General features: G+C 46.9%; 1 protein-coding gene across 2 annotated transcripts; it reads right to left on the bottom strand.

Moving 5' to 3' along the window:
- Positions 1-6971: 6971 nt before the first annotated feature.
- On the bottom strand, positions 6972-22943 carry LOC135982941 (uncharacterized). Of its 2 annotated transcripts, none has more exons than XM_065591858.1 (3): positions 22809-22943; positions 8616-9215; positions 6972-7689 (listed from the first exon to the last, which is right to left on the bottom strand). In XM_065591858.1, exons 2-3 carry the CDS (start codon positions 9163-9165, stop codon positions 7094-7096), a joined length of 1146 nt encoding a protein of 381 aa, XP_065447930.1. In that variant the 5' UTR covers positions 9166-9215; positions 22809-22943; the 3' UTR covers positions 6972-7093. The 2 variants fall into 2 exon arrangements, with proteins under 2 accessions (XP_065447930.1, XP_065447934.1); XM_065591862.1 differs by lacking the exon at positions 22809-22943 and adding an exon at positions 11722-11843.
- Positions 22944-24819: the final 1876 nt, after the last annotated feature.

Here is a 24819-nt window from a genome sequence, read left to right as displayed (position 1 = left end):
TGGAATTAGTTAAAGAAGTCAGCTGGACAAAAGAGCTCAGGAACTTAAATGTGGAGGAGACTTATAATTTCTTCAAATTAACAATATAAAAACTATCTGAAATTTCCATCCCAAGAAGGGGGAGGGGGAGAGAGTTGTAAGGAAAGGATCCACCTCAAAAAGGTTATTGAGAGTGGGCAGAGAGACTATAGGGAATGGAAAAGGGGGCTGATCAGCAAAGAAAGATACATCATGGAGATAAGGAAATATAGGAAAAAAGTGAGAATTGCTAAAAGTCAAGCCTAATTAGCTCTTGCCAAGGAAATTAAAATAATAGGTTTTTTAGTTTTATAAATAAGAGGATAAGGAAAGATGAGTTGGGGCCAGTGTGATGTTCCCCTCTGGTGTTATCCAGACCAGTGATCTGCTAGGTCACTCCAATCCTTGACTCTGGGAACCAGCCTTACCCTGCTCTGCTGTGAGAACCCCCACTCCTGGGCTGTTCACGCACAGCCTCTGGCATGTAAGCTGCTCCTTGGATTGTGTAACCGAATGACACTAGCCAATATCCCCGGTCCCAGACACAACCCTAGGAACCTCTGTTTTACAGTGTCCAGTTACGCCCACTGGACACTGCAAGCTTATACGAGTTCATCAATTTAACAAAGAAATTGATATGTACCAGGCTTGTTATCCCAAGGGGAGTCTCTGACATGCTTCAAACCAAATGCACTGCTTCATGTAGAATAAACAAACAAACAGATTTATTAACTATAAAAATAGATTTTAAGTGATTATAAGTCAAAACATAAGACAGATTTGGTCAAATGAAATGAAAGCAAAACACATTCTAAACTGATCTTAACACTTTCAATGCCATTACAAACTTAGATGCTTCTCATCACAGGCTGGCTGGTTGCTCTTCAGCCAGGCTCTCCCTTTAGATCAGCGCTTCAGTCGCTTGTTGTGGTGTCTGTAGATGTAGGTGGGTGGGAGAGAGAGCATAGCATAGCAAATGTCTCTCCCTTTTATCATGTCCTTTTCTTCCCTTCCCACCCCCCCAGTTCAGAGTCAGGTGAGCATTACCTCATCGCAGTTCCAAACTGACCAAAGGAAGGGGGGTGACTCCCTCAAGAGTCTAACAGATTCTTTTGCCACTGCCTAGGCCAGTATCCTTTGTTCCTGTGAAACTGGGCTGGGTTTGCCCATACCTGACCTGATGAGGTGTGAACTGCCTCTCTGCTCTTGGAGAGTTTTTGCCTGGGCTTATTTTAAGGCATGAGGATACATTTTCAGCCTCATAACTACATACATGAAATTATAACCTATAATCTTACTATAACATTACTGTAACAATTACTATAACATCACTATAACAATCATCCTCAGTGGATCATGAGCCTTCTGAAGACACCTGACATGACAACATTGCATTGGATACCACACAATCATTTTACAAGGATGAACATGGGGTGCTGGTTGTTCCCCCGAGGTACAGAGTGTCACAGCCATTATGCCATGAGAATGGGAAGGAGATTAAAGATAAAGTAGGTGTGGCCCCAAAACTAAATGAATACTTTGCCTCACTTTTCAGTAAAGATGACAATATGTAACATATGCATGAAGGCAGTATGGCTGATGGAAATGAGTCTCATGAAATGGAAATTACCACATCTGAGGTGAAAGAAAAACTTGAGGAGCTGAATGCACTCAAGTTGCGGTGACTGGATAATTTCCATCCCCGATTACTGAAAGAAGTGACACATGAGATTGCTAGTCTGATCAAAAGGATTTTTAATACATAGATTTTAATTATGGTACTAATCCGAATAGATTTATTATTTAAAATATGACTAGATAATAGCTAATGTTTATTTCTTTCTTAAAAATAAGTATAAGTGATCCAGGCAATTACAGAGTTGTTAGTCTGACCTCAGAAATATGCAATGTTTTAGAACAAATTGTGACAAAGAATAATTAAATTTATAGAAGTAAATAGTAAAGGGGATGTAATGCAACATGGGTTTACCAAAGGTAGATCATGCAAGACCAACCTGATTTCCTTCTCTGAGAAAATAACTGATTTTTTTAAATAAGTACAGTAGATGTAATGTACTTCAGTAAAGCACTTGACATGCTACCACATGGGAAATTATTTGTTAAATTAATTAAGATGGGGATTAATATGAGCATTGTAAGGAGGATAAGAAATTGGCTAAAGGGGAGAAGGCAACAGGTTGTGCTGAAAGATGAATTATCGGACTGGAGGGAGGTTATCAGTGGAGTTCCTCAGGGATTGGTTTTGGGACTAATCTTATGGCCATGGCACAAAAAGAAGCGTGCTAATGAAATTTGCTGAGGATGCAAAGTTGGGAGGCATTCTCAATACAGAGGAGGGTGGGAATATTACACAGGAAGATCTGGATGACCTTAAAGACGGGAGTGACAGAAATTGGATGAAATTCAATAGTACACAGTGCAAGGTTCATGCACTCTGGGTCTAAAGATAAGAATTTGTGCTACAAGACTTGGGGGGTGGGGTGGGGGGACTTATCAGTTAGAAGTGACAGAGGAAGAAAAAGACCTGGCTGTGTTGGTCGATGACTATGAGCCACCAGTGTGATGCGACTGTGAAAAAGGCAAATGTCATCCTAGGATGTACTAGGTGAGGCATTTCCAGTAAAGATAAAGTATTAATGCCATTATACAAGGCACTGGTAAGACTCATTTGGAATACAATTTGTATACAATTCTGGTCACCCATGTTCAAGAAAGATGAATTTAAACTGAACAGGTGCAGAGAAGGGCTAGTAGGATGATCAGGGGAATGGAAGAGCTATCTTATGAGAGGAGACTGGAAGAGCTTGACTTGTTTAGCAAAAAGAAGGCTGAGGGGATATGAGTGCTCTCTATAAATACTTTAGGGGGGTAAATACCAGGGAGAGGGTAGAGCTATGTAAGCTAAAGGACAATGTTGGCACAAGAACAAATGAATATAAACTGTCCAGGAACAAATTCAGGCTGGAAATCAGAAGGTTACTAACCATCAGAAGGGTGAGATTCTGAAACAGCCTCCCAAAGGGAGTTCTGGGGACACACAACTTAATTAGTTTTAAGAGAGGTGAACAAATTTGAGTGCAATTGTATGACAGGGTTGCTTGTGATGGCAGGGGACAGGGCTCAACAGTGCTGGGGCTCATTTCTCAATTATGTCTTATGTTCCTAAAAGTCATGATTCAGGATTTCAGGCAGCTATCGGCAGGGGTCAGGAAGGGATTCTGCCCCTCCCTCCCACAATCCATGTATTCTGGGAGGGTTTTTTAATCTCTTTTCTGAAGCATCAAGGAGGGCACAGCTGGAGATGGGTCATTGGGCAGGATGGGCCAGGGCTCTAAGGTGGCCCCGAACAGTCTCTCTGAGGTGCTTAGCTGGCTGGTTCTTACTCACATGCACAGGCTCTAACTGATCACCATATGTGGGATCAGGAAAGAATTTCCCCCCAGGTCAGATTGGCAGTGGCCTTGGAGGGTTTTCGCCTTTCTCTGCAATGTGTGGGTCACTTGACAGGATTATCTGGGTATATCTCATTTAATCATTTCCCTTCCATTGAGGGGCCTCGAGCACTGGTGCACCTTGTTCCCTCCTGTTCTCTTCTGTGGCATGTAATAGTTTAGTCTCCTGTGGGTTGTAATACTTTGGTCCTATTTCAGTTGTTGGGTTTAGTGTGTGGGTGCTGGGCAGTGTTGGTAGCCTTCGATATACAGGAGGTCAGAGGAGATGATCTACTGGTCCATTCGGACCTTAAACTCTCACTCTTTTTATCGAGGCCAGAGAAAAGAATGTTGCAGGAATTGAGACCAAAAAAAGAGAGCCTGTGAGACAGATATAGCATCCCATGCAAAATCTTTGGGGACCGTGTTTTGTGAAGTGTATGTATTGCTGTGAGCCAGGGATTATATGCAACTCCTCAGGGGATGGTTATGATAGCTCCTCCAGGGATGATTAAGGTGAATTACTTAGGTTGTAAACACCTCTAGGGAGGTACCATTCCTGGGGAGGCTTGCATATACAGATTCAAACTGAGATTTCCAGAAATCAATAAAGAAAGGGTTTTTTAAACTGACTCAGGGTCATCTTTCTTATCTAACTAATGGATGGACCTTCTGTCCAAGGGAGACCCAAACCTTGTGGAAGGGTCAGAAAGACTTTAACCTTATACGGTCCCATAAAACTAATGGGTGACCTCCAGTAAGCTTTTAGCATGTGTATAGCAACTTCTGTATATGGTTTCTCTGTAATGCTTTACTGTAAGAATATATGTGCTTGCTTAGAAAGAGCTGCGTGGTAACTTGTAACTGCTGGCAACAAACTGTTCATAGCCCTTGGAGAGAAAGCCACACAGAGGCGCTAGCCTTTAGCCTGGCTTACTGGGGATATCACAGTGAAAGGCAGGGAGCTCTACAGCTTTAAAACCCCCAGCCAGTAGGCAGTGGTACAAGGTACCCTGCCCAGAGATGGGCGATGGGCAGAGACATGACTTGAAACTCCTGGAGTGAACCACAGAGCAGGGATAGAATCATAGAACCATAGGGTAAGAAGGGACCACAAGAATCATCTAGTCAAAACCCCGGCTAAGATACATGATTTGTTGTGTCTAAACCATCCAAGACAGATGGCTATCCAGCCTCTTTCTGAAAAGAAAAGAGGTACAGCTGCCCTAAAACCATGACAGCCTGGACGAGAGTTTAGCTGTGTGGTTAGATAGGAAAGGAGGTATTTCATCTCAGGAGATATTATGCAGAAAGAATCAGGATTTGGACATAACATAGACATGAGGACCTAGAGAGAGAGATCGAAGTTACAGACCTGAGTGACAGCCAGGATGGTGGTGTTTACCATAGAGATCAAGAAAGGAAGTAGCAGAGAGGACTTGTGAGAGAAGATTAAAAGCTCTGGTTTTTGATTCTCCCCTATCCTTGCTGTTTGCTATTTATTTGTATTGTGGCACTTAGAGGTCCCAATGTGTTAGGGTATGTCTACACTAAGAAATTAGGTCAAATTTATAGAAGCCGGTTTTATAGAAATCGGTTGTATACAGTTGATTGTGTGTGTCCCCACATAAAATGCTCTAAGTGCATGAAGTCGGCGGACCGCGTCCACAGTACCGAGGCTAGCGTCAACTTCCGGAGCGTTGAACTATGGGTAGCTATCCCACAGTTCCCGCAGTCTCCGCTGCCCATTGGAATTCTGGGTTGAGATCCCAATGCCTGAATGATGCAAAACAGTGTCGCGGGGGGTTTTGGGTACATGTCATCAGGCACCTCTCCCTCAGTCAGAGCAACGGCAGACAATCGATTCGCGCCTTTTTACCTGGGTTACCTGTGCAGGCAACATACCACGCCAAGCATGGAGCCCGCTCAGCTCAGCTCAGCTCACCATCATCATATGTCCTCTGGGTGCCGGCAGACGTGGTACTGCATTGCTACACAGCAGCAGCTAATTGCCTTTTGGCAGTAGACGGTGCAGTATGACTGGTAGCCTTCATTGGCTATCTGGGTGCTGGCAGACGTGGGGCTGCATTGCACACAACAGCAGCCCCTTGCCTTTTGGTAGAAGAGGGTATATTACAACTGGTATCCGTCGTCATCGTACTGCAGTGGCTGTCAATCATGGGCACCTGGGCAGTCTCGACGATGATGGCTATCAGTTGTAGTATGCTATTTTCTGCCAAGCACCCAGTATTTTCTGCCAAGCACCCAGAAGATGCCGAGGGCTCAGTCATGCTGCACCGTCGTCTGCCAGCTTAAGATGTAAAAAATAGATTTGTTCTGTATTCATTTGCTTCCCCCTCCCTCCATGAAATCAACGGCCTACTAAACCCAGGGTTTTGAGTTTAATCTTTGGGGGGGGGCATTCTGTGTGACAGTTGTTTGTGTGTCTCCCTGATGCACAGCCACCTTTGTTGATTTTAATTCCCTGTACCTGTACGCCATGTCGTCACTCGCCCCTCCCTCCGTCCGTCAGATACTAGTTTCGCGCCTTTTTCAGACCAGACGCCATAGCACTGGGATCATGGAGCCCGCTCAGATCACCGCGGCAATTATGAGCACTATGAACACCACACGTATTGTACTGGAGTATATGCAGAGTGGGCAAATCTACTGTGGGGGCTGCTGTGATCCAAGTTGCCAGGGCAATGAAAGACCTGGTGATATCAAGGGTAGTGACTCTGGGAAACATGCAGGCCATAGTGGATGGTTTTGCTGAAATGGGATTCCCAAACTGTGGTGGGGCGATAGACGGAACCCATATCCCTATCTTGGCAACAGAGCACCAGGCCACCGACTACATAAACCGCAAGGGGTACTTTTCAATGCTGCTGCAAGCCCTGGTGGATCACAAGGGACGTTTCACCAACATCAACGTGGGATGGCCAGGAAAGGTACATGATGCTCGCGTCTTCAGGAACTCTGGTCTGTTTTGAAAGCTGGAGGAAGGGACTTTCTTCCCAGACCAGAAACTAACCACTGGGGATGTTGAAATGCCTATTGTTATCCTTGGGGACCCAGCCTACCCCTTAATGCCATGGCTCATGAAGCCGTACACAGGCAGCCTGGACAGTAGTCAGGACCTGTTCAACTACAGGCTGAGCAAGTGCCGAATGGTGGTGGAATGTGCATTTGGACATTTAAAAGCGCGCTGGCGCAGCTTACTGACTCGCTCAGACCTCAGCGAAAAGAATATCCCCATCGTTATTGCTGCTTGCTGTGCGCTCCACAATATCTGTGAGAGTAAGGGAGAGACATTTATGGCGGGGTGGGAGGTTGAGGCACATTGCCTGGCTGCTGATTACGCGCAGCCAGACACCAGGGCGGTTAGAAGAGCACAGCAGGGCGTGGTGCGCATCAGAGAAGCTTTGAAAACGAGTTTTGTGACTGGCCAGGCTACGGTGTGAGACTTCTGTTTGTTTCTCCTTGATGAACTCTCTGCCCCACCCCCCCACCCGGTTCACTCTACTTCCCTGTAAACCAAAAACCCCACCCTCCCCTCCCCCTTTGAGCACCGCTTGCAGAGGCAATACAGTCATTGTTACTTCACATTCATGCATTCTTTATTAATTCATCACACAACTAGGGGGATAATTGCCAAGGTAGCCCGGGATGAGTGGAGGAGGAGGGAAGGAAAAGGACACACTGCAGTTTAAAACTTTAACTCTTATTGAAGGCCAGCCTTCTGATGCTCGGGCAATCATCTGGAGTGGAGTGACTGGGTGGCCGGAGGCCCCCCACCGTGTTCTTGGGTGTCTCGGTAAGGAGGCTATGGAACTTGGGGAGGAGGGCTGTTGGTTACACAGGGGCTGTAGCGGCGGTCTCTGCTCCTGCTGCCTTTCCTGCAGCTCAACCATACGCTGGAGCATATCAGTTTGATGCTCCAGCAGCTGGAGCATCGACTCTTGCCTTCTGTCTGCAAGCTGACGCCACCTATCATCTTCAGCCCGCCACTTGCTCTGTTCATCCCACGATTCAGCCCGCCACCTCTCCTCTCGTTCATACTGTGCTTTTCTGTAGTCTGACATTGACTGCCTCCACTCATTCTGCTGTGCTCTTTCAGCGTGGGAGGACATCTGGAGCTCCGTGAACATGTCATCCCGAGTCCGCCGTTTTCTCCTTCTAATCTTCACTAGCCTCTGTGAAGGAAAAACAGTTGCAGCTGGTGGAGGAGAAGGGAGAGGTGGTTAAAAAAGACACATTTTAGAGAACAATGGGTACACTCTTTCACGTTAAATTTTGCTGTTCACAGTACACAGCACATGTGCTTTCGTTACAAGGTCGCATTTTTCCTCTTTTAGTGAGGGCCTGCCGGTTTGGTGTGAGAGATCACTCACGCAGTGCCAGGCAACAGATTTCAGCTTGCAGGCAGCCATGGTAAGCCACAGTCTTTTGGCTTTTTTCACCTTCATAACATGTGGGAATGGTTTCAAACTGTAGCGCCCTCATTTCCCATACCAAGCACCCGTTGGGTTGGCCATTTAAAATGGGTTTGCAATGTAAAAGGAGGGGCTGCGGTTCCCGGGTTAACATGCAGCACAAACCCAACTAACCTCCCTCCCCCCCCAACACCCAATTCTCTGGGATGATCACTTCACCCCTCCCCCCCACCGCGTGGCTAATAGCGGGGAACATTTCTGTTCAGCAGAGCAGGAACGGGCACCTCTGAATGTCCCCTTAATAAAATCACCCCATTTCAACCAGGTGACCGTGAATGATATCACTCTCCTGAGGATAACAAAGAGCGATAAGGAATGGATGTTGTCTGCATGCCAGCAAACACCGGGACCATACGCTGCCATGCTTTGTTATGCAATGATTCCAGACTACGTGCTACTGGCCTGGCGTGGTAAAGTGTCCTACCATGGTGGATGGGATAAGGCAGCCCTCCCCAGAAACCTTTTGCAAAGGCTTTGGGAGTACATGAAGGAGAGCTTTCTGGAGATGTCCCTGGAGGATTTCCGCTCCATCCCCATACACGTTAACAGACTTTTCCAGTAGCTGTACTGGCCGCGATTGCCAGAGCAAATTAATCATTAAACACGCTTGCTTTTAAACCATGTGTAATATTTACAAAGGTACACTCACCAGAGGTCCCCGGTGTGCCCTCAGGGTCTGGAAGCATGCCTTGGGTGAGTTCGGGGGTTACTGGCTCCAGGTCCAGGGTGATAAACATATCCTGGCTTTTGGGGAAACCGATTTCTCCGCATCCTTGCTGCTGTAAGCTATCCACATTATCTTCATCCTCCTCTTCCTTGTACCCCGAACCCTCTTCCCTGTGTGTTTCTCCAGTGAAGGAGTCATAGCACACGGTTGGAGTAGTGGTGGCTGCACCCCCTAGCATGGCATGCAGCTCCGCGTAGAAGCGGCATGTTTGTGGCTGTGCCCTGGACCTTCTGTTTGCCTCTCTGGCTTTGTGGTAGGCTTGCCTTAGCTCCTTAATTTTCACGCGGCACTGCTGTGCGTCCCTGTTATGGCCTCTGTCCTTCATGGCCTTGGAGACCTTTTCTAATATTTTGCCATTTCTTTTACTGCTACGGAGTTCAGCTAGCACTGATTCATCTCTCCATATGGCGAGCAGATCCCATACCTCCCGTTTGGTCCATGCTGGAGCTCTTTTGCGATCCTGGGACTTCATCACGGTTACCTGTGCTGATGAGCTCTGCGTGGTCACCTGTGCTCTCCACGCTGGGCAAACAGGAAATGAAATTCAAACGTTCGCGGGCTTTTCCTGTCTACCTGGTCAGTGCATGTGAGTTTGAGAGCGCTGACCAGAGGGGTCACAATGAAGCACTATGGGATAGCTCCCGGAAGCCAATAACGTCGAATTCCGTCCACACTACCCCAATTACGACCCGCTAAGGCCGATTTTATCGCTAATCCCCTCGTCGGAGGTGGAGTAAAGAAACCGGTTTAAAGGGCCCCTTAAGTCGAAAGAAAGGGCTTCATCGTGTGAACGTGTCCAGGCTTAATTCGATTTAACGCTGCTAAAGTCGACCTAAACTCGTAGTGTAGATAGGGTGACCAGATGTCCGGATTTTATAGGGACAGTCCCGTATTTGGGTCTTTTTCTTATATAGGCTCCTATTACCCCCCACCCCCGTCCTGATTTTTCACACTTGCTGTCTGGTCACCCTAAATGTAGACCAGGCCTAAGACAATGTACACATATCATTAGAAAAGACAGTCCCTGCCTCATAGAGTTTACAGTCTATAATGGCTGATGCCTGTATCCCTTATCCCATGCTAATTATTTTAATTAGCATTTAAATAGTGCTTTCCATCTTTCAAGCACTGATAGTGTGTTAAGTTTAAAAACAAAAGGTGAAGAAAGGCAATGTGTTGTACAGTAGCTGGAATAAATGCTCTGTGGCCTTGTCTATACTTGGTCAATAGAGGAATTAATGTTCAGCCTTCCTTGGTTGGAAGGACAACTGTCATGGCATAGAGGCTTGAGAGCATGAGGAGTAAAGGGACAAATAATGGAACCTTTAGGATTTCTTTTATGGGTCTGATCCAGTAAAGTGTTGAATTCATACTGATATCAATGGGAGATGAGGGCACTCAGCACTTCAGTGAGTGATACTTTCGTGTTCATATATGTGGAGCATCCCCTTATTAAATATAACAGTGTACACAGAATTAACAGCCCAGGAAGGGGGGTTAAGAGGGATTTAAGCTGGAGAGGGCCTCAGAGTCAGGAAACAGACAGCACTGAAGTCCCAGCTAAGTTATGGCAGCCTCCCAGGGCTACCCTAAGGGCCACAGAGCTGCCCAGAATCTCAGCAGCGCAGCATGCTGTGGCCCTGTCCCCAGAATGCCCCTCCTCCACCCTGCATGACCTCTGGGCCAGGGCTTTTGAGGGGGAAAAAGAAGAAACTTTACAGCTTAAGCCTTCGATAGTGCCTTTGTTGGGTGAATCCTCCCCTTCCTGGATATGGGGATTTTAAAGCCCCTTTATGCCATTCCCAACGTGGGAGATATGTATGTTATTTTGAATGAATATATCTCCATTTACCTGCCTGCTATTATTTGGCTAATAGCATGGAGTTTAATCAAAGGAGGCTGTTAAGGAGAAACAAGCAGGAAACAATAGCAGATAGGGTATCTCCAGGGAGAATACCAAGGTCCTTTAAGAACAATGGGTGAGCTTTTCATTGGGAAATACCTACTTGCCTGTCTCAAGCCAAGTTAAAAGGTCAATTTTTCCAAGGCCAGAGCCTAAGACCCAAAGAACACAAAGAGTATGTCTACACAGTAATAGTTGTGCATAGGCTAGCATACCGGAGCATAGGCGTGCGCATGTAATGCAGGGATGGGAAAATGGCCCCACTCTCCTGGCGTGGCAAGCCGCGGGTCCGCACTCCCAGGCTGGAGCGCCCGGCCAACCGCAGCAAGCTGCCGGCCCCTCCCCCGCCTTTCCTGGAGCCATGCCGCTGTGTGCACAGCGCTCTGAGGGCCGGGGCTGCGCGCTCCCACGGGGCAGTGTTTGGCTCCACGGGGAGGCAGACACGCTCCCCACTTATCTGGAGTCCTGCCGCCATGCGTGCAGCATTCTGAGTGGCGGGGCCGCCAGCTCCCGCAGGGCAGCATGTCTGGCTCTGCGCAGAGCAGAACATGCAGCTAGGACCCTCATGGTAAGGGGTCCGAGGCCAGGGGGGGTTGGATAAGGGGTGGGGGCAGTCAGGGGACAGGGAGCAGAGTGGGTTGGATAGGGGGTGGGATCCTGGGGGCATAGTTAGGGGTGGGGGGTCTCTGGAGGGGGCAGTCAGGGAGCAGAGAGGGTTGGATGGGGCATGGGAGTCCCGGGGTCTGTCAGGGGGCAGGGGGTGGATAGGGATCAGGGCAGTCAGGGGACAGGGAGCAAGGAGGGTCCTGGGGGGCAGTTAGGGTGGGGGGGTGTCTCTGGAGGAGGTGGTTAGGGGACAAGGAGCTGGGGGGGTTGGGGGTTCTGAGGGGGGCAGTCAGGGGGTGGGAAGTAGGAGGAAGTGGATGGGGGCAGGGCGGGGGTGAGGCTAGGGCAGGCTCCCTGGGTGCACACCCTAATGAAATGTGCTGCGCACGCCTATGTACCTGAGCTAGCTTGAATGCAGCCAGTGCAAGTAACAACAGCAGTGAAGACAACACAATGCGGACTTCAGAGCCAGCTAGCAAGCCAAATACACATTCAGGGTCCATGCCAGGCTTGTATTACCTGTGCTGTCTTCGCTGCTCCTCTTGTTATCCTCATTAGCTGGATTCAAGCTAGCTTGAATAAGCTAACCTGTGCTCAGTTTTTGCTATGTAGATATATCCTAAGCCATTAAAAACCCCTGCCTAGAGAGTAAAGTGGGTGGAGTGAGCAGCAGCTGTTGAGAGAGATATGCTGAAATGTGGCTGAGGCAGCTAGGCTTGTGAGGGAAGTGATAAGTTTCAGGCACAGTAAAGGGATGCAGACCTTTGGTAGTCCTAACTGTTTTCCTGTGCTTGGTGTGAGTCTTTGAGTGAACAGACTGTTTGAGTAGCTTTACATTAGGGGACCTGGAGCCAGTCCCCCCCTTGATTGGAGACAGTGTTTTTTAGAAGAGGTGTTTGACCCTGGGAGAAGGGATTATTAGACCCAGATGGGGTCTGGTGATTCCTATAAAGGGTTGAAAGAGCTCAATTGAAGGAGGAGCTGCTGGAAGCAGGTGGGCTTCTGTGGCTGACTGTGGAGGGAGAGAGATGCAAAGGGAAAGGCCTTTGGGCACCTGCAGCCTGCTTTGGTCGGTGGAATAGTTTTTGTTTGGGTGTTAGCTTGTGAGTCTTATGTCTGAAGAATACAATTGTGCCCTGAAGGGAAGGCCTGATCAGACTTTGGGCATGGCATCAGTACTTTCTAGCTGCGGGTGTGTGACAGGCCAGGAAACATGAAATAGGCACATGAAAAGCCTAATCTTGTGGCTACCAATTACAGCCAGGCCTGTCATGTGAACACAACTTGAAATGGGGAGGGGTGCTACACCAGGGTCTAGTTTAAGAGTGATAGAACTTTTTTGGTTCCTCATGGAGAGAGGTGAAGGTAGGAAAACATGTCATCTGAGGGGTGCACTTGAGCAGGACTGCAAGTCAGGCTAAGATTGTAGCCTGTAATCTAGTCTAAAGTGAGGTGAACCCTCGGGTTCCACTCTAGCTGATGTGTGGGTAGAGGCCTGTCTCTTGGAAAGAGTGCTCTGGGGAGAGATTACAGGTGCCACTTGCCCCTGAGTCATCACATCCAGGATTAAGGGGTTGGAGCAGGGTGGGTATGTCACCCTTGGAGTTTTCAAATGGCTATTTTTTTTTAATTCCATCTATAAGATGCGCTGGTTCTCAGTGAGTATTAAGCTCAATCCCCTCTTTGAATTTTTTTTTTTAAATAAAGAAACCATTATGATCCCAGAAAACATCTGAAAAATGTAACTAATGAGGGATACTATTTTAATTCATTGCTGGACATAGCCCAGTTAACAAAAGAGAACTTTATCAAGCTTCAAAAACATAAATCAATAAATAACAACTCGTGGCTGAGAAGCATGGCAATCCCATATCATCCCAAAGAGCTACTTTTCACAAAGCTGTAAGTGTCTGAAAACAGGGACTTTGTATGAAAATGAGCATAGCAGAGCCCTAGGGTTGCCAGCACAATGCTAGAATATATTAATAGCAGAAGTCTGTCTTCACTCATGCTAAACACCATAATTACAAAGCCTGCCTGCAGATCATATTACAGTAACCCAGTGACAAAGATGGAGATAACTTATGGCAAAGTCTACAACCAAAAGAAAATATGATCACTGCCTTGCTGAGCACGCATGAAAAGATGTTCCCTGCTGCTACCTGAATATCCTAGAGGACCCTAAATAACAAAAGGCAGGAAACTCTCTCCCTTCAGCTGGGGTAGCCTTGCACTAATTGCTGTATGACAAGAAATACTACAAGTCCATGGGTACAGCTAAACTTGCAGCTACTGGTGTGATTTCCAGCTCGTATAGACATTCATGCTAGCTGTCCTCCATCTAACAAGCTAAAAATAGTCATGTAGCCACAGTAGCATGGGCAGCTGTGAGCAGCGGCACGGGCTAGCTGCTCAGAGTACGTGCCCACCGGGTTTGGGTGGGGTTGTACTTGGTACAGATAGCCTGTACTGCTGCTCACCGCTACTGAGCTACACTACTATATTTAGCATGCTAGCTTGATGAGAGCTAGCACCAGTATCTCTATGCAAGCTGGGATTCCCGTTCCCAGCTCAATGTATAGTAAACTCAGACTGCACAGCCCAGTCACATAGAGGCAACTGTAGATCCCTACTCTGCAGCCTAAAAAGAATAGCTAAAGTTGTTCTATCATATGCTCCTGACATGAGCTGCTTAGATTGCAGAGAGCCTGCAAAACAGGGGTCTTTTATCTTCAGTAGTCCTTGCTGGTTATGTTTTTCATTTAAACTGATAGAACAATGTGTTATGTTTATGTAACTAACTGTGGCCAATGGGTCTGATCCAGAACCTGTTGAAGTTGATGGGACTCGAGTGACTTCAATGGGTTTTGATCAGACTACATGGGAAAGAGACACCAAGAAGCATATTTCACAATTTATATTTAATCAGCCTACTACAGCTTTCAGCCATACACTGCCAGCTTCATGCAATCAGGCCCATGAAGGTTAGTAGTTGGCAAGACAAGTTACAAGCCAGTGATCAGCACTGCAGGTGCCACTCCTTTGATTACTCGTGTGACTGGTAGCTCCGGGAATCAAAATATATTCCACCCCGTTAGTACACAAGGTAGCACCTGAGGTTGCTGCAATGCAACAGTTTGGAGAATCATTACCCATGGAATTCTGTGCAGAAACATTTTCCTGCTCAGTTGCCATCTTCTTGATGCACCACAAAAGAAGGTTTGGGACAATGTGATGATGTTGAAAACAGGACAGGGGAAGAGAAATGGTCCAATAGCACTCTAATGTGTTTCCCTTAGCTTCTCTAAAATAATGAGGCAAAAGTGAAATGATATTCAAATGTTTATTGCTTTAGGTTAAATTTGAGACCATTAGGAGACTCTACACAGAAAAGGGTTAATGGCCATTGCACACCAATCCACCTCATTATGGGGTTGAATTAACTAAGTTTTTATTAATTAACAAAAAACTGACAATTTAAGAGTCTAAGATGAGATTGCACTTTCCTCAAATACTGTATATATCTGTTGTTTGAATTGACAAAGTATTTTGTAAGTGTCAATTGATGACAGCTTGCTGAAAGTATTCAATATTTGAGTATTTAGTTGTGATGGGAGGCTTCAGTCACCTGATAATTTTTTCTTCCCTGATTGGACGAGTAGCTCCTGAAGTTTTGAATTTATCAAGGAGCGGTAACAGACAGGATTAGAGAATGCTAAAAGACATTTTCCTTTCTGGGCCCTACAAGCTTTGCCTGAAACATCATGCCTAGAAAAATTAGGCAACTATAAGATCTATTAACTGGGTGCAGAGTTTAAACTGAATTTTCTCTTGTCACATACCTGGATAATAACTCTGTTTTTGTGTGCAATCCGAGATGGAGTCAAATCTTTGTCTGGTTTTAATTGCTACGGCCCTGGCACAGAGGCAATTTGTTTTGGGAAATCTGTCTTCCTGCTGTCTTGACCAATATCCTATTAAATAAATAGGAGACCTAGTCCTCATCAGTCTTTTAAATAAAGTGATCACATGTAAAAACTGCAGGGTACTAGCAGTGAAGGGAGTAGTCAGATCCTTGTCTGTTTCATTTAATTGGCTCTGCTCCACCATTCTGATGAGTTCTGTGAACACTTTCTCCTGACCATGTCAAGCATCAATTCATACTATATGAAGCATTTCAGTAAAAAGTATGTTGAAATAATGAAGAACCACAGGTTGAATGAGGCTTACAAATATATATATATATATATATATATATATATATATATTGGCTAGCTGCCCATTCAAGGAGCACCATCCATGCTATGCACTAAATCAGGGGTCGGCAACCTCTGGCACGCGGCTTGCCAGGGTAAGCACCCTGGTGGGCCGGGCCAGTTTGTTTACCTGCCACGTTGGCAGGTTCGGCCGATCGCGGCTCCCACTGGCCGCAGTTCGCCGTCCCAGGCCAATGGGGGCAGCGGGAAGCGGCGCAGGCGAGGGATGTGCTGGCTGCGGCTTCCCGCCGCCCCCATTGGCCTGGGACGGCGAACCGCGGCCAGTGGGAGCTGTGATCAGCTGAACCTGCCGACGCGGCAGGTAAACAAACTGGCCCGGCCCACCAGGGTGCTTACCCTGGTGAGCTGGGTGCCAGAGGTTGCCAACCCCTGCACTAAATGAAATAGGTGTCCTGGGCAGAAAATAGTATATGATCATGTAATTGAAATGTAACAAGAGTGGTATTCCAGCAGGACCCCTTGTGGGTAGAGATGGCCCCATAGGCACCCCAGGCTCCATTTCCCCCTCATAAGGTGCCTCAAACTCCATCTTTACTGTTTAGTTCAATAGTGTCCTGAGTGCAGGCTAATTTATTAACATAAATGCTTCAAAGTCATGAAGTATAGTCCATCACCCTGGTGCAAAAGCCAAGCTCTTCTGTCACCTCCCTCTTCAATCAGAGTAGTGGGTTGCTAGGTTTCTCCTGTGTCCCCTAGACAAACTCAAAGACCCAACATGAGGTATAATATAAGCAGTATCCACCCACCCTGGGTTTAACAATGCAGAGTAACCAAGATCTACTCATTCTGGGCTTAAACTCTTAGTCCTCCCCTGGGTTCTTCCCAGCTCCCTGTTCCTTGTCTGGAACACCAGCCCATGGTACTGCTTCCCTGGACCTTTCTTCCAGGGCTCAAACTCCCCTCTGCTGCTGTCCTAACCCTAAGCTTTTTCCAACTCTTTTCTCCCAGCAGCTCTCCACTACTGCTCCCTGGGGGAAACTCTAGTAGCTCTCACTCAACCTTCCACAAGCTCCCCATTTCTGTCTCTCCCTTTCCCAGCTGCTACCTGACCTTTTATATAAGGCAGGTGTCTTCTTTCCAGTCCCAATGGAAGGCAATTAACTAGGCACAGGTTGACAGGGCCCACTCCTTCTTAAAGGGACATAGAGGGTGCATCATAATGCATACGCACAAGAGGGTTGAATCACCATTGCATTAGGAAATGCCTAAATTAATTTTTCTAATTTCTGAGTGCTTGACTTTGCAACCTTAATGTTCTTTAATGTAATTTTCTAGATATTTAAAAAACATAAAAATTGAAAGAACAAAAAAGTTACATCTTGTGGAACTATACTGACCCATCCACATGAGTCACCAACACAGTTGGGATCTTTAGATCCTCTAGTACTTGAGTTAACAGAGTAAACAGTAGCAGTAGAAGGTTATCATCTTCTGTGTGGCCCTGCCACCAGAGGCACAAGGAGTCCCAGACTTTCACCAGGGGTTTCACAGCTATAATTTGATAGACAGCAAATGAATGTTGAGACTCAGCCAGGAATAGTGGGTTCACCTCCAGATTCTGGAGGGAAGTATTCTTTAGTGGTTACAGATCTTCTGCACCTGTTCCCCCACAGATTCCCCAGGTCCCTTCTGCTCCCTCACCTTGCCAGCTCCTGTCCTTGTCCCTGCCCTCTACACTGCTGTTATCCCCCCATCTAACTTCTTCCCCATCTCATTCCTACTCCTACCCCTCCCCCCACCCCCTGCACTCCTATTCCTCATTGGCTCATGCCCCATCCACTCCCTTCACTCCTATCCACCCCAACTCTTCCCCAGGCCCCCCTGTGGTGGAATGCACCTCTGCATTCGCCACACACACACACACACACACACCCCTACCTACCTCTTTCCTGTCCTTCCCCCTGGCTCTGCCCTCCCCCAGCTTCTGCCCCACCTCCATCCCCCTACTGTCCTTCTCCTGTCCTTGTTTTCTGTCCCCCTTCCTGGCTTCTGCCCAGGTCCCTCCACATTAGGGTTACCATATCTGAACTTTCAAAAAAGAGGACACTCTATTGCAGGATAGTCCCGCCCCCTAGCCACACGCTCCCATTTCCCACCCCCTGACAGCACCCCCGGAACCTCCGACCCATCTAACCCGCCCTGCTCCCTGTCCCTGACTGTCCCAACCCCTGCCCCCCACCCCTGGCCCCCTGACAGCCCCCCAGAAGCCCTGACCCATCCAACCCCGCCCCCGCTCCCTGTCCCCTGACTGCCCCCCTTCTCCAACTCCCCGGCCCCCTTACCGTGCCGCTCGGCTTAGAGCAGGTGTCTGGCTCTGCGCCCCAAGGAGCGCCCCGCCCCACCCGAGCGCTGCCAAGCGGCGTGTGGAGGAGGGGGGAAGCGGGGGAGGGGCTCTGGCTGCCGCTGCCAGCCCCGCCGCCCTGTTCCCTCACAGGCGCACAGCCCCACCCCCCCAGCGCTGCCGGGTGGCGTGCTAAGGCTGCAGGGGATTGGGGGAGCCGGGAAGGGGCTTTGGCTGCCGAGACCCCAGTGCGAGTGGCGCTCGGCCGCCCTGTCAGCCGCTTTTCGGTCGATAAATAGCCGACCGGGGGGAAATCCCGGAAATTTTTAGAGTTTTAGAAATCCCCCCCAGACGGCTATTTAAAGAGCGAAAAGCCGGACATGTCCGAGGAAGTCCGGACGTATGGTAGCCCTACTCCACATGTTCCCTCCCCCATGCACCATCCTTGCCCCCCCCCCCCCGGACACAGGAATCCAGCTGCTCCTCCCTGCCAACCTGGGCACTGCTAGGGGAGCATAGAGAACACAACAGGGTCAGTCTCTCTGCTCTCCAGTCCAGTGCCTGGCACCACTGTGGCCCCTGGTAGACAAGAGGAGGAGCTGCAGGGAAAGCTCTGCCCAGCCTCTTCAGTCCTGGGGTGGAGCATGCTCAGTGGCAGGGGGTGGGGGCTGGAGCATGCTCAGTTAGTGTGACCAGATGTCCCAATATTATCAGGAACATCCCAATATTAGGGGCTTTTTCTTATATTGGACCCTATTACCCCATCCTGATTTTTCACACTTGCTATCTGGTCACCCTATGCTCAGTGCAGATGGAACCTTTGGCAAATTTATCTGCCAAACTCTAAAAAGTCTTTACCGAGTATGTACGAAATGAGGTTTTTCAGAGGCCATATTTGGGTGAATTTTCACAAGCACAGCAAAAGGCACATACCTGACACCAGGTTCTCTCACACACACCAAATTTCGAGACCCTGCTCTAAAGCATGAGGGTGTTGGAGCTTTTCAGCAAAACACTTAAGGCTTTTAAAAAAACCAAACAAACATGGGAAAAACAACATTTTCCCCTAACCTTGTTCTTGGAAACAACTGATCTATTTTCACTCAAACTTTTCTGGAAAAACTCAGCCTGATACAGACACCCAACATGGAAAATTTCAGTCTAAACAGTCATAGTCTGGCAAAGTTATAAGCAATTGAAAAAGTCTTATAATGAAAAGTGCTGGGCAACCTTAACCATTCAGGTCACTGCCTGTAATGCCACTCCTAGTGTAAACCTCATCTGTGTAAGCTTATAATTTGATTTCTATGAGCATTTGAGAGTAAATTTCCACCATCTGTATGTTCATGGAAAGCAACCCCAAAGGGGTACAAGTACAGACAAAGTGAATTCAATTTTAAATCTGAGCAAATGCTTATGGAAAATGTTTTGAGCTACTATTTAATTATTATTCACCAGCTCTATAACCAAGTCTTTGTGGATGGCTGTCTCTGAATCTGATGGGCAGTTAAAGAGTAGATCATTGAGCCCTTTTGTTTAAGGGTATGGAATTCAAATGTACTTTGTTTTGTATTGCAAAGCAGACAGCAGTAATGCCAGAAAGTAAAATCAACACTAGCTGGAAGTGGTTTTGACTGGTGTTTGTAACACCTGACTGGGGGTGATTGTGAGATTGTATTTTCATACCACAGAAGCAGTCTGACTGGGGTATTGAAACCAGAGTTGTGTTCTAGAGGTGTGAATCTGAATTACTAGCTTCACTGCTTTTGCCATCTAATCTCAGTAACACTGGAAGATTAAAGGAAACACAGAGAGGTGGAAAATGTTTTTCCCAATACGTTTTCTACTGCTGAACTACGGTTAAATGAAACTCACAATACAATGAAGTTTAGTTGTGTTCACGGGACTGGATGGTACCCCTCAGCTTTAAAGAGGTTGTGCTCTATGTAATGTACCCCAAGCTTGGATCAAAGAGCAAAGAATGATGTTTGGTTTAGTGGGCAGACTGGCTGTGTTCAGATTAACTAGTGGCCTTTTCACTGTGCTGTGGTATTTGGGGCATGAAACACAGACTTTTTAAAGCCCTCTGGCCAGGCAGTTTGGCTCTTTATTTCCCTCTCCTCCCCATTTTCTAAGGGTTTTAGGAGCCCCCTCATCCCACCCTAACTATGGAACATTTAGCTTACATTATGTCTAGACAGATAAATACAATGGTCTTTTAAACTCTCAATTATTTGTAATACTCACATGTAAGCTTGTAACTCAATCTTTCCCCAAACGTATTTGTTCCTGACCATTTGGCAAACATGCTGTTTTTCCTGTGTTTGGAATGTTAATGTAACTAACATGCCTTTATTGTTTCACACACAGCAACTTCAGCTGAAGCATTTTGCCAGAACACCTCTTGATTAGGGTTACCATACGTCCGGTTTTTCCTGGACATGTCCGGCTTTTCAGCAATCAAACCCCCGTCCGGGGGGAATTGCCAAAAAGCCGAACATGTCTGGGAAAATGCTGGCCGGGCACTTCCCCTCCCGCGGCAGCTCTGCTCCTCCCCTGACTCTTTGGCTCTGTTTAAGAGCCGAGCTGCCCGAGCGCTATGGGCTTCTGGCAGCCCCCTTGCCTCCGGACCCCAGCCACCGGCCGGGCACTTCCCCTCCCGGGCTCCGGCGGCGCAGGGTCCAGAGGCATGGGGGCTGCCCGAAGCCGGTAGCGCTCGGGCAGCTCGGCTCTTAAACAGAGCCGAAGAGTCAGGGGAGGAACAGAGCCTCCGGCCGCGGCAGCTCTGCTCCTCCCCTGACTCTCGGCTCTGTTTAAGAGCCAAGCGCTACGGGCTTTGGGCAGCCCCCATACCTCTGGACCCTGCGCCGCCGGAGCCCGGGAGGGGAAGTGCCCGGCCGGGGGCGCAGGGTCCGGAGGCATAGGGGCTGCCCGAAGCCCAAGCGCTACCGGCTTCACGGTTTGCCGGGCAGCCTCCAGACCCTGCGCCCCCGGCTGGGCGCTTCCCCTCCCGGACTCCAGCTGCGCTGGGGAAGCGCCGGCTGGGGGCGCAGGGTCTGGGGGCTGCCCGGCAAACCATGAAGCCGGTAGCGCTCGGGCAGCCCTTTTCGCAAGGCTGGGAGTGGGAGGGAGGAGGGGGCAGAGTTAGGGCGGGGTTGGGGCGGGGAAGGGGTGGAGTTGGGCGGGGCTAGGGTGAGAAATGGGCGGGGCCAGGGCCCCGTGGAGGGTCCTCTTTTTTAATTTGTTAAATATGGTAACCCTACTCTTGATATAATTACCGGATGTCAGCACAGCTCTGCTAAGAGTGTTAGGCCCTGACCCTGCAAACACTTAGGCAGATGCTTAACTTTACTACTGTGATTAGTTCTCGGACTTCAATAGTGCTATTCACAGCAGTAAAGCTAAGCCTGTGAGTAAATGTTTGGAGGACTGGGGCCATAGTTAATTTAAAGCCCAGCCTGTAGGTTTAAATCACATGTTCAGATATCAATTAATTGTGTGTTTTCATACTAATAATACTTTGCTTGGTAAACAGAATAATTACACTGCACACTTCCAATCTTTCTTGTATTGTCCCTCACAGCTAGGCTGATTTTTTTTTAATTAGATATTTATATCATAACACACATACAAGCCCAGATACATTCTGGCTTTCAGGTGCACATGCATATGTCAGGAAACTTGCAGATAGAAAGTAAAGGGTAGAGTACAAGGCAGGTGAAAACAGACCTTCTTGTGATATGATACATGGAGGATCATTCCAGGGCAGGGCAAATGGTTCAAAGGAGACACACTGCCAATTCTACACACCACCAATGCAATTTATGCTTCTGACAGGAATAAACTGGGATTTGAGGGTGGGAGAGATGAGAACATGGATGTACAATAACACCGCTTTTTTGTCAATGTATGGATTTGGGGCTATTCATTTATTGGCCCTGAATTTGGCCCATGGCTTTAATTACATATATCAACATGAGAACTGATAAGTCTAAAGCAGAATTAATGAATATAAGTAATTTAGTTTGTGTGCTCTGTCAGTGGAAACATCAGCAACAAAAAATCTGCTGCTTTGGATGATCCACAAAGATTTAATCCTTTGTGTCCACTACATCATAGGATCAAATGTAAGTCAGAGCAGACTTGTAACTCTAGCACTTATATGCAAGTTGAAAATACAGTGGCCAGATATGTGATGAGGACTATATAATTGCCTATAATCTGTAGAAAAAAATATGGTTTCTTCAAGGCTCCTTTTGGGTTTGTTCTGAAATCCCTTCAAAGTACTGATCGCATCAGAGTATTATGAACTTGTTCTGCGTACAGAACAATAGCTAGTGGTTTTAACTGCAGTTATTGCATTTTAGTATAGTGATGCAACGTCAGCAGTGGCTGTTGTGAATTCAATCCTGTGTGTAACAGATGGCTCAGGATCACCACAGTGTGGCAAACAGCTTTCACATTGCACTGTGCCTACTGTGAAGAAAGAACAAAATAGCAGAGCTGTAGTACATCCCACAGCAATGTGGCAGTGTCTCTCTCACTTCCATTTATGTTCTCATGTGGGAAAGTTACACTGGCCATTATAGTCCAGTTGGCACAGTACATTATTTGAAAATCTTACAGTTGTGTGAAAGTGTCCTTAAAAAGCTCATTTCAGAACAGACAACTCTAATTTATCATCACATGGGAAAAACTAATTAACAGGCAATACCTATATGGGAGTCAGGGACTATTTTTAACATATTGAGTATTATATTTTCCCCTCAGCAGGACCCTCTGGTATCTTATGCATGCTCATTTTCCTGTGTACAATATATTTCAGTGTTATTTTCCTGCACTGTCCACATATACTTGGAAGATTCCACTCAGAAAAGTATTTAATATCTCCAGTTTGTTGCTTTTTGAACAAAAATAATGTTACAGCAAATGAAATTTCAAGAACTGGCAGCAGATGATTACAAAGCTACTATGAATGTTGGCTTTTCAACAACAAGGGCTGGAGGAAAAAAGGAATAAAACTTTCCCTTTTGATTTGTTTCACTTACCTTAAATGACATCTAAAAGTGTATGTTCATAACAGGCCCCTGTGATCTCCTTGTGGCAGTCAGAGTTCAAGATACTCATTTAATCTTATGGTCCCTGCTATTCAAAAAGAGAAATGTATTTTTTCAGTATCAAAACTAGTGAGGAAACTGGCAAATAATAAGATCAGTCAAAACAGATCCCTCTTCAAAGAATTTAAGAATTACCTTGGAGGGACAGCACAGAAAGTAAATAATTGCATCAGAATTATAGCTGCTATAAATTGAACAGAGCTATTTTGAGACACCCTGTTGTACATAACATCCTACCAACAGCCAGCAGAGAGAACCAGGCTCTTAAGGCCAGAAACATCACATGCAGCTGCTGGAGATCAGCGGGTTCCAGGCATGTGTCTGCAGAGAGCTGACACATTATTCACTAATTTGTTCCTTGTCCTTATATCAAATTTCAATATGTTTTGCTCTTATTTTACTCCCCACCTTTCTTTTGCAGTTTATAAATATGTGGAGTTAGGGGCATCTAAAGTACAGGAGTCAATGAATAGGGTAAGAGGCACTTTCATGGGTAAGATTAGCTGGAGACAAGCAATGTAGTGTCAGCTCTAAACCAAAAGCATTAGGGTTTGGAGTGCATAATGCAGAAAAGGTGATAGACATGGGGGTGCATTGCTGTGGGTCAAAGAGATGAATGAAGGGGTCTGATCACCCAGGATTAATGAGAAATTAAAACCATTAAAGTCTAATGAGAAAAAGAATATTAGCATGATGGAGGAGGATGTTTTATTGGGGACTGCACCTTTAAGGGTTGAGCTTCCCAGACAGAGTCTGGGCAGGGTGCTGCAAAGCTCTTGTTGTTATGCATGTCAAATCTATTTTTGCTTACATAGTAACTTTTGACAACGGACCGCAGTTTAGTGGGCATGAGTTTGGGTTTGGACATTCTCTGCTAGTCCCCATTTTCCTCAGTCCAACAGGCTGCTGAAAAAATGGTGTTTATCTCTACTGAGAGGATGTGGAGTCAGTCTCTGATCCTTATTTAATACTGCTAAATTACAGACAGGCACAAGTGAAGCACGGGTTGTCACCTGATGACATTTCGTTCAACAGAAAACTGAAAACAAGAAAGCCTGCTATGCAGAAACTGACATCAGAGGCACTGGAGAGTAGTAGTAGAAAGAGTCAGAAAGGGCAACATAAAAAAAAAAAGTCTGATTGGGGATCATGGGAGCTCCTGCCACTTCATGAAAATGATTGTTTGTCTCAGTAATGGGAAACAATGGTTGTAAACAGCAGTGGTGTCTCAGGAGATAGCCCCACAGCCAGAAGCGATGCATGGGGAGGGGGTCAATTCCCCCCCCACACTGATTTGCTGCTGGGCATGTACTGAGCATGGTCTCACAGACTGAGCATGCTCAGTAACATCTGCTGAAGACTCTGCCCTCTCACTATTGGCAGCTACAGGTCATCTCTGCCTGCAGGCATATGGGGTTGTCTCCCCAGATGGACATATATTATGGAGGAATAGGCAATGCTGTCTCCAAATCCCAGAAGGGAAGGAGGATACAAGCACCGAGTTACCATTTTGCCTGCAATGGTCTCAGATAGGAATTAACTACAGCAGCGTGAGACAATGAAGCCCTAGACATGCAGTAACCAGAACAAGTGGCCTTACTGCCTCCTGAGAGCAGGAGGACAGGAGCAGTGCTGATGTTCATGGGGCGCGTGGGTCCAAGTGACCACACCCAGCACATCAGAGACTAAATGAACATTGTTAGCAAGTTTAGTTATTCGGTTGGTTGTAAATATTTGTAATTGTTATATTAATATTGGCTTTTTAAATGTTATTGGTATTAAGTGTTGGATTGAAAGGGAAGATGTGGTATTGGGGACTGTGCCTTTAAGGGCGGAGCTGCGCAGACAAAGAATCAGGGCAGGGTGTTTTAATTTTTTTTGTTCTTATGCACAGCTTGCTGGAACCAGACACAGAACAAAGAGTCTCTGTTACCTTAAGCCC

This window comes from Chrysemys picta, chromosome 1 (assembly GCF_011386835.1).
Source record: "Chrysemys picta bellii isolate R12L10 chromosome 1, ASM1138683v2, whole genome shotgun sequence".
Taxonomy (NCBI): Eukaryota; Metazoa; Chordata; order Testudines; family Emydidae; genus Chrysemys; species Chrysemys picta.
Note: the sequence above shows the minus strand (reverse complement) of the source record. Positions and strands in the feature narration are given on the sequence as shown.

Bases quoted from the DNA above. Each gene is read 5' to 3' on its own strand.
- LOC135982941 (XM_065591858.1), bottom strand. From the start codon at position 9,165: ATGAAGTCCCAGGATCGCAAAAGAGCTCCAGCATGGACCAAACGGGAG. The intron at 7,690-8,615 runs GTGAGTGTACCT...CTCCTCCACCAG, and splicing joins GGGCACACCGGGGACCTCTG to CTGCAACTGTTTTTCCTTCA.